The sequence below is a fragment of the Sphaeramia orbicularis genome, unplaced genomic scaffold (assembly GCF_902148855.1).
Source record: "Sphaeramia orbicularis unplaced genomic scaffold, fSphaOr1.1, whole genome shotgun sequence".
Lineage (NCBI taxonomy): Eukaryota > Metazoa > Chordata > Actinopteri > Kurtiformes > Apogonidae > Sphaeramia > Sphaeramia orbicularis.
Genome location: NW_021941472.1, coordinates 39,097 through 48,264, shown reverse-complemented (window position 1 = coordinate 48,264; position 9,168 = coordinate 39,097). Strand labels below are relative to the sequence as shown.

The following is a 9,168-nucleotide window of genomic DNA, read 5'->3' as shown; positions in this document are numbered from 1 at the left end:
TTAGACCCAGGGTTAGGGTTAGACCCAGGGTTAGGGTTAGGGTTAGACCCAGGGTTAGGGTTAGGGTTAGACCCAGGGTTAGGGTTAGACCCAGGGTTAGGGTTAGGGTTAGACCCAGGGTTAGGGTTAGACCCAGGGTTAGGGTTAGACCCAGGGTTAGGGTTAGGGTTAGACCCAGGGTTAGGGTTAGACCCAGGGTTAGGGTTAGGGTTAGGGTTAGACCCAGGGTTAGGGTTAGGGTTAGACCCAGGGTTAGGGTTAGACCCAGGGTTAGGGTTAGACCCAGGGTTGGGGTTAAACCCAGGGGTTAGGGTTAGACCCAGGGTTAGGGTTAGGGTTAGACCCAGGGTTAGGGTTAGGGTTAGACCCAGGGTTAGGGTTAGACCCAGGGTTAGGGTTAGGGTTAGACCCAGGGTTAGGGTTAGGGTTAGACCCAGGGGTTGGGGTTAAACCCAGGGGTTAGGGTTAGACCCAGGGTTAGGGTTAAGGATAGTGGGTAAATCCATAAACATATGAAAGCATAAACAGAAGGAGTGAGTGAACAGAAACACTAACCTTATACACGTCATGAGAAGCAATGATGGCATCAAACATGGTGTAGAGGTCATTGAGAAGGTCCACCACCTGCAGAGGATAGGGTTAGGGTTAGGGCTAACACTGGACTGGAGTCAAACAGCCTGGGGTTCCAAGAAACAGTACCCACCAAAGAAACAGTACCCACCAAAAGACAAGACCCAAAACAGAAATAGTACCCATCAAAGAAACAGTACCCACCAAAAGAGAAGAGCTAAAACAGAAACAGTACCCACCACAGTACCCACCAAATAAACAGTACCCACCAAAAGACAAGACCCAAGACAGAAACAGTAACAACCAAAGAAAAAAAAAAATACCCACCAAAGGAAACAGTACCCACCAAAGAAACAGTACCCACCAAAAGACAAGAGCCATACTTATAGAACATGACTGCATTTACACCAAGTATCAAAGTAGAAAATAGTTTTGGCAAAAGTCCAAAAATATTGAGCCTTTCTGTATGTCTTATAAAAGACTTAATGCTCATGATGGGATATGCTAACATGTTCTGATATGCTGACATGTTCTGAAGAAGTTCTGCCATAGTTCATATTTTCCTCCCAACTGTTGAGCTGTTCTTCCTGTGCAGTTTGAAAACACTAACCCTAATCCTGAAAACCCTAACCCTAACCCTGAGTCTAACCCTAACCCTGGGTCTAACCCTAACCCAGTCTGAAAACACTAACACTAACCCTAAAACTGACAACCCTAACCCTGTGCAGTCTGAAAACACTAACACTAACCCTAGGTCTAACCCTAACCCAGTCTGAATACCCTAACCCTGTACAGTCTGAAAACACTAACCCTAACCCTGTGCAGTCTGAAAACCCTAACCCTGGGTCTAATCCTAACCCAGTCTGAAAACCCTAACCCTGGGTCTAACCATAACCCAGTCTGAAAACCCTAACCCTAACCCTGTGCAGTCTGAAAACACTAACCCTAACCCTGGGTGTTATGACCTGACTCAGAGACCACAACAAAGAAGGGGAACACACCATAAATGAAGTTTAACACAAAAATACTTTGTTAAAGCAAAATACGCCAAATTAAGACAAATTAAGTCAAATTAAACCACCTTAGACCAAATTAGGAAAAAACAAACTAAAGCATTTTACAGGATGTGAGTGAGTCATCAGTAAAGTCAGTAGTGTAGGTGTGCATGGGTGAACATGTGCTGATTGATGAGATTTGTTATTTATGTTCATGTTTAATATTTCATGTCTGGTCAGATTTGTTAATTATGTTCATGTTTAGTGTTTCATGTTTGGTCAGATTTGTTAATTATGTTCATGTTTAGTGTTTCATGTTTGGTCAGATTTGTTAATCATGTTCATATTTAGTGTTTCATGTCTGGTCAGATTTGTTAATTATGTTCATGTTTAGTGTTTCATGTTTGGTCAGATTTGTTAATTATGTTCATGTTTAGTGTTTCATGTTTGGTCAGATTTGTTAATTATGTTCATGTTTAGTGTTTCATGTTTGGTCAGATTTGTTAATTATGTTCATGTTTAGTGTTTCATGTTTGGTGAGATTTGTTAATTATGTTCATGTTTAGTGTTTCATGTTTGGTGAGATTTGTTAATTATGTTCATGTTTAGTGTTTCATGTTTGGTGAGATTTGTTAATTATGTTCATGTTTAGTGTTTCATGTTTGGTCTTTGGATTTCAGGATTTTGTCTTTGATTGGTCACTTGTTCACATGTTCAGTTCCAGTCGTTCATATTTGCTCGTCTTACATTTCCTCTTTTATTTCCTTCACATCTCTTCCCTCTTGTTTCAGACCCTGACTTCCTCCTTTTGTGTTTTCCCTCCAGTGTGATTGTTAGCCCCGCCCCTGCCTGCTGTCACCTCTGTTCCCCTACCTCGTGCTTCTAACCCTGACCCTGGTTCTAACTCTAACCATGGGTCTAACCCTAACCCTAACTCTGGGTCTAACCCTAACCTCATGTGTCTCTAACCCTATCCCAGTTCGTCTTTTTCTGTCATGGTGTGTCGCTTCCAGCTCCTACCAGGTTTTTCTGTTTATCAGGTTTATGCTTTAAGTTTTTCTATCACAGTTTTTGTTCATTCTAGACGTTTGTATTTTGTTTAAATCCTCCTTGTGAGCGCTTTTTGTTATATCACCTTTTTTCATTATTAAAATAATTTTGTTAATCTTCAGTTTTTGTAAGTCATGCATTGGAGTCCTCCATTTTGTAAGTCAAGGAGTTCTAACAATCTGGTCCTTTCACATTGGAATAATTGATGAGATGGTTGTGTGCATTTGGTGGAACGATAATTCCAATAATAGAACAATTAAGTACCATTAAGAACCATTAGCATGGCCAACTGTTCCAAGGACAGGAGGATGTGAGCAGTCATGTGTTTCTGCTTCTGCTTTAACAGAGGCATTTCATAACTATCCATCTATCTTTCATCTTCTTCCACTTATCCAAGTCTGGGCCCAGGTCCAGGTCCAGGTCCAGGGGGCAGAAGCCCAGACTTCCCTTTGATCTCCACCTCCTCTAGTTCCTCTGAGTGGATTCCAAGGTGTTCCCAGACCCACAGATAGATTCCCTCCAACCTATCCTGGGTCTAACCCTAACCCTATCTTGGGTCTAACCCTAAAGCTGGGTCTAACCCTAACACTAACCCTATCTTGGGTCTAACCCTAACCCTATCCTGGGTCTAATCCTAACTCTGGGTCTAACCCTAACCCTAACCCTAGGTCTGACCCTAACCCTATCCTGGATCTAATCCTAACTCTGGGTCTAACCCTAACCCTGGGTCTAACACTAACCCTAACTCTGGGTCTAACCCTAACCCTATCCTGGGTCTAACCCTAACCCTAACCCAGCTGACTCCTGTGGATGTGGAGGAGAAGTGCTTCTACTCTCAGCTCCTCCTGGATGGATGAACTTCTCAGCCTATCTCTAAGACAGAACTTACCAACCCCGCCCAAAAATCTCATCTATCTGAAAACTCAGAACCACTGCTTGGATCTGTGATCTTGTCCTTTGGGTCAGTGCCCACAGTTCTGGACCATAGGGTTAGGGTTTGGGTAGGAATGTAGACCGCCCAGTGAATCCAGAGCTCCTTCTTTACCACAATAGACCAGTACAACCTCCATGTTACTGCCGATGCTTCCCCCGTCCACCTGTCCATCTTACACACCGTTCCTCTTTCACTCTTAAATAACATCCAAAAATACTTGAACTACTCCACTTCGGGTACCAACTCATCCCCAAACTGGAGGGGACAATCCATCCTTTTTGACTGAGAACTATGTCCTCAAATGTGGAGGTGCTAATCTTCATCGCAGTTCCTTCACATTTGGCTGAGAAGTGTCCCAGGGCAAGTTGGGGGTCACAGTTTGATGATGTTAACAAGACCACCTTATGTGCAAAAAGCAGAGGTGTGTCCCTAATGCTGGCGAACTGGACACACTCCATCTCCACCCTTCTCCCACTCCCATGCCCACTCCAAACCCACAAAAACACCTGTGGCAAAGATGAGCAAGCTTCATTTGTAATCTCCAGGACCTAACCCTAACCCGAACCCTAACCTGAACCCTAACCCTGCAGAGGGTGAAGAGCTTGTCCAGTGTTCCAGCACTGCTCCTTGTGAAGCCAAGGTTCAACTATCAGATGGACTCTCTGTTTCAGTACCCTGGCATAGACCTTCCCAGGGAGGCTGAAGAGTGGGATGCCCCTACCTCCTTCATTGCCACTTCTGAAACACATGAAGCTCAACCCAGGGTGCCAGTAAAGCAGGACTGACCTTGAGCTCCATGTTCTGTTGAACAGGCGTGTCAGCCCGGACAGCCACACAATGTCCAGATCTTTGAGGAACTTGGGATGGATCTCACTGAGGAGTTGTCCTCCACAAAAGGCATGTCAGCTGGGTTAAGGAGAACCTCAAACTATTCTTTCTACCATATAACGACATCCCCAGATGAGGTCAACAAGGCTCCACCCACACTGTAAATAGTGTAGGTGGAGCACTACTTTCTCCTCTGGACTCAACTGATGGTTTGTCATAATTTCATGAAGACACAGAGAAGCAACACTTGTGTTCATTGGGGAGAACCACAAAACTCACCGAGTTGAGAAGGCCACTATTAGGCCTGCTCCTGCTCAACACCTGTCACCATGGGAACCTGCAGAGTGGAAAAGACTCCAGACCCTCTCAAGGAAGTGGTTACCAGAACCCAAGCTGTGCATGGAGGCAAACCTGGCATTATCTAGCTAGTATGTGTTAGCCTTCTGCACAGGCTCATTCTTCAGTACAGCGCCAATGTTCAATGTCCCAAGAACCAGTTGAAGTAACTGGGGATCAGACTGGCAGGGTTCAGGCTTTGGTGGTCCCTGATCCACATTGCACTAGAGCCTTACTACTCGCAGGCGGCATGTTCACAACAGGTTTGAAAACTACTGAACCTGAAGCTGGTGTCAGTAAAATAAAGACACTGAACACACGACAGAAGTGGTCCGTACCTCAATAGGTTCACTGAGAGCCGAGATGGTTGTAAAGCCCACGATGTCGCTGAAGTAGAGGGTGCAGTCAGAATAATGCTCAGGCTGGACTGGCTTCCCTTTTTTCAGTGACTGAGCCACAGACCTGAAACAAACATTCATTCAAAAGTTGGGATGGTTTAAAGTTGAGAATGTAACAGCCTGAGACAATCAAATCATTGTCAAATCAGTCAAACCAAGGTTTTGCAAAATACTGACTTTATTTATTTATTTATTTATTTATTTATTTTTTTCTTTCTTTCTTTTTTTTTTTTTCTCTCTCTTTATGGGCTCAGCTGGCTGACAGGCAGATGTCTGTACCGATGAGGCAGCAGCCGACACCAACTGTACAACAAAATACTGACTTTAATAAGCATGCAGTACATGTGATGAGGTACAATCAGTAAGGGTGGGCGATATGGGCAAAAAAAAAAAAAAAAAAAATCTCAGTTATTTTATTTATTTCCTGATAACGATAATCTAACAATATACTTTAAAATGTGAATTTCTCTTTTTTATTTAAAAAAAATGCTGTAAAACTGTACTTGCTTACCAGGACATTTGTAAATACAGTGAACTAGGGCTGCACGATTAATCGATTTTAAATCGAAATCGGATTTTTTAATTAGGACGATTTTTAAAAAAGGGAAATCGTAAAATCGATTTCATCTCTCTCGTGCCTGCGGGCCGCGCGCTTGCGGGCTCCCGTAGGCTCCTCCTCCTCCTATCGGTGACAGCTGTCTGTCACAGAAGTCCGTGCAATGACCGGACTTTAAATGAGTTAATGAGCCCACAGTACTTATAGCATTGTAAGCCGTGGCTTCATGCACGGATCCCGCAACTGAAATAGAACTGCATGCGGATCACTCATCTTACGTTGTCCCGGATCTGTACCGTACTGTCTTCTTCCGATCCGGGTCCGGGTCTTGGGGTCATCAGCCTCAGCAGAGGAGCCCACACAGCCCTGTGCCCACACACATCCACCAGCTCCAGGATAGAATCCCTCCAGTGTGTCCTGGGTCAGTCTATTCCACGCACGGATCCCTCAGTTTAAATAGAACCGCATGTGGATCACTTATATTAACCTGGTCTACGCACGCACGACTGATGCCTGTCACTGACTTACATTGGTATCACTTCTGTGGGCCCAGATACCCAGGAAAAAAAAAAAAATAAATAAAAAAAAAAACAACAACACACACACACACACACATATATATATATATATATATATATATATATATATATATATATATATATATATAAAATTTTAAATAATTAATTTAGTCCTCTTACTTGCTAAATTTTTCATTCACAAATGTAAGTTCTGTAACACAAAATTAAATATTATTTATTTTTTGAAAGATCTTGAACTTTATTTAATGCTGTTGGATAAATCTGGAAACAAAAAGGCTATAGAAAACATAAGTATTTGCTCTGATTTGGACATTGTATTATAGTGTATTCCTCCTGGCAAACTTCTGTTATTTTCTTGCTGTATACATTGTTTGTATACTCTACTTCATTCAATAAAGATTTAATTAAGAAAAAATAAACTTCTGTGGGTTCAACATGTGATCCCATCACAGATTTGAGGTCAGAGCAGTGCCTTGCATTGTGGGCTGCTCACGAAAACGACATGCTGACTTCTGTTGTCTTTTGTAGTTTTACCCAAAAATCAAAATCAAAATCGAAAATTGAGTTTTTAGAGGAAAAAATCTGGATTTTTTTTTTTTTGCCAAAATCGTGCAGCCCTACAGTGAACACTCACACTTCGCGGTTAATGGGGGCTGTGACCCCCCCGTGAATGGTGAAAAACCGCGATGTGGAGTACCACACAGTATATGTACATGTACGCGCGTACGCAAAATCTACGGAATGTACACTCACTTTGACGATCTCTCCTCTGTGCGTGGCTGACGAAGATCTTGATGATGACGATGATTCTTGATGATCGATGGTAATGAAGATGATGGATTGCCTGTGCAGGTGTGAAGTATGGAATGTGATACCTGCACAGGTGCTGAGGGAGAGCTTTACTGCTCTCCTGAGGACGCCTCCTCGTCAGCTATTAATATGGGCAGAGGAGATGGATCGTCCACCAACTCCCCTTCCGAAAGAGTAGGAGAGGCTGGCGGAGGCGTACAGGCTGCAGGAGGAGGAGGTAAGCGAGCAGGAGTACGAGTGGGAATATTTTTGAAACCTCCGCGATGTACTGAGACCGCGATTGCTGAGACCGCGAACTGTGAGGGTTCACTGTAGACACAGCGTTTCAAAACAACAGCTCTTGTTTGTTTTTAAAATGCAAAATATGCGAGGGGGGGGCAGTAGTTGTATACATGGGTGTGCTATCCATAACTAACGCTGGGTGAAATGAAAGTGAAACCTAACGGCATCGAAATGTGGTTCAACAAAACTCATAATAAACACAGTAGAAAATCAAAGGGCGCTTCATATACTTTATGAAGTTACCCTTGGCAAAGCAAATTTGTTTAGCACCGGGAGAAACCAGACTACCATTCTGCTGTTAGGACGCTGGACAAGACAAGTAGAAAAAAAAAAAATAGTAGTGTGAGATATACCCTGGTAAAATGTCCAAATAAAACAGGATACACAAGCTAAGGTGTCAAAAAAATGGATAATGATGACTGGGAGTACAGTTGGTGTCGGCTGCTGCCTTGTCGGTACAGACAGCTGCCTGTCAGCCAGCTGAGCCCATAAAAAAAAAAAAAAACAAAGAAAGTGAAACCTAACATGCTTTCAACGTCCCACTGCCAGCTTCTATTCCTCTACAGTAGATCTGACACCAAATGCTCCACCTTCCAACCTGTTTCCACTGGACCCCCCCCTCTGCCCCCCCACCCCCATGGGCAGACCGTCAAATCTACATTGACCATATTATTGTAGATTTTGTATATATCCCATCTCTAACAACCAGTCTGACAGATCCATCCCTGACCAGAGAAAACCTCATAGACATGAACTAAAACTACTGAATTTGAAAACATAGATTCATCAGCCTGGGTCAGGGTCAGGGTTAGGGTCAGGGTTAGGTGCCTCCTGGTTTTTCTATTGTCATATGTCTTACTTTGGCAGCAGTTGTCCAATCAGCTTTTCGGTCTTGTTTCTTTCCACCTCCAGTTCGTCGGTTCGTTCTCGTATCAGATCCTCCAGGTTGCAGCTATACTGCTCCAGCATCCGCAACATCGAGTCAATGATGTTTGCCCTCTTCCCTCTGTTGATGCCCCGAAACTGAAAAAATAAACAAGTAAATAAACAGACGCACCCACACAATAATGGTAATAATATAAAACCAGCTGAGGCAAAAGCAGTGGAACCTGATCATGAGACACAAACCTGTTTGTTGTCATGATCAACTGATACATCATCACCTGGTATTTGTGTTTTCACTTGGATCTGCATCGGTCCATGAGCGGGTGTGTTCGCCCATATATATTAATTTATCCCCAAATGATTTACAGACAAGTTCATACGCCCTAACCCTAACCTCATAATGACTACATACAGACCATACTGTCGTGCAAAGTGACACTTAAGATGCTTTAGTCATTCCTCTAACCCTAGTCTTTGAAACTTTAATCTGAGGGGCTGGGGCACCATTAAGGTGGAATCAGCATGACACATTCATGTGGGCCAGCATTCCCGGGGAGCCCATTCAGCTGTGGGGTGGGCCCATTCCACAGTGGGGTGGGCCCATTCAGCAGCGGGGTGGGCCCAGAGACTTAGAGAAATAGGAAAGTGTCGTCAGTTTCACTTTGCAACGCTCTAACAATCATGGACCGCAACGCCCCCCCCCCCCCCCCCCCCCAATTGAATTTATCACCTTGACACAGTTTCTATGTTTCATGATCCACGACACTTTTTGATGTCAGTTATTGAACCTCCTCAACCAGGTTAGGGTTAGGACACATATGAATGGGTTAGGACACACATGAATGGGTTAAGACACACATGAAAGAGATAGGGTTAGGACACACATGAAAGGATTAGGGTTAGGACAAACATGAATGTGTTAGGGTTAGGACACACATGAATGGGTTAGGGTTAGGACACACATGAACGGGTTAGGACACATGAA

The 9,168-nt window shown here is 43.5% G+C and overlaps 1 protein-coding gene across 1 annotated transcript in view; it reads right to left on the bottom strand.

The window, feature by feature from the left end:
• Nucleotides 1-543: 543 nt before the first annotated feature.
• Nucleotides 544-9,168, bottom strand: part of LOC115415926 (retinal guanylyl cyclase 2-like) — a gene marked incomplete at its 3' end in the record, with an annotated part of 29,060 nt that continues 20,435 nt past the window's right edge. Inside the window, exons 17-19 of the mRNA XM_030129609.1 lie at nt 8,158-8,321; nt 5,052-5,175; nt 544-624 (exon numbers count right to left, since the gene is read on the bottom strand). Coding sequence (XP_029985469.1) covers nt 544-624; nt 5,052-5,175; nt 8,158-8,321 — 369 coding nt within the window. The remainder of the gene's footprint in view (nt 625-5,051; nt 5,176-8,157; nt 8,322-9,168) is intronic.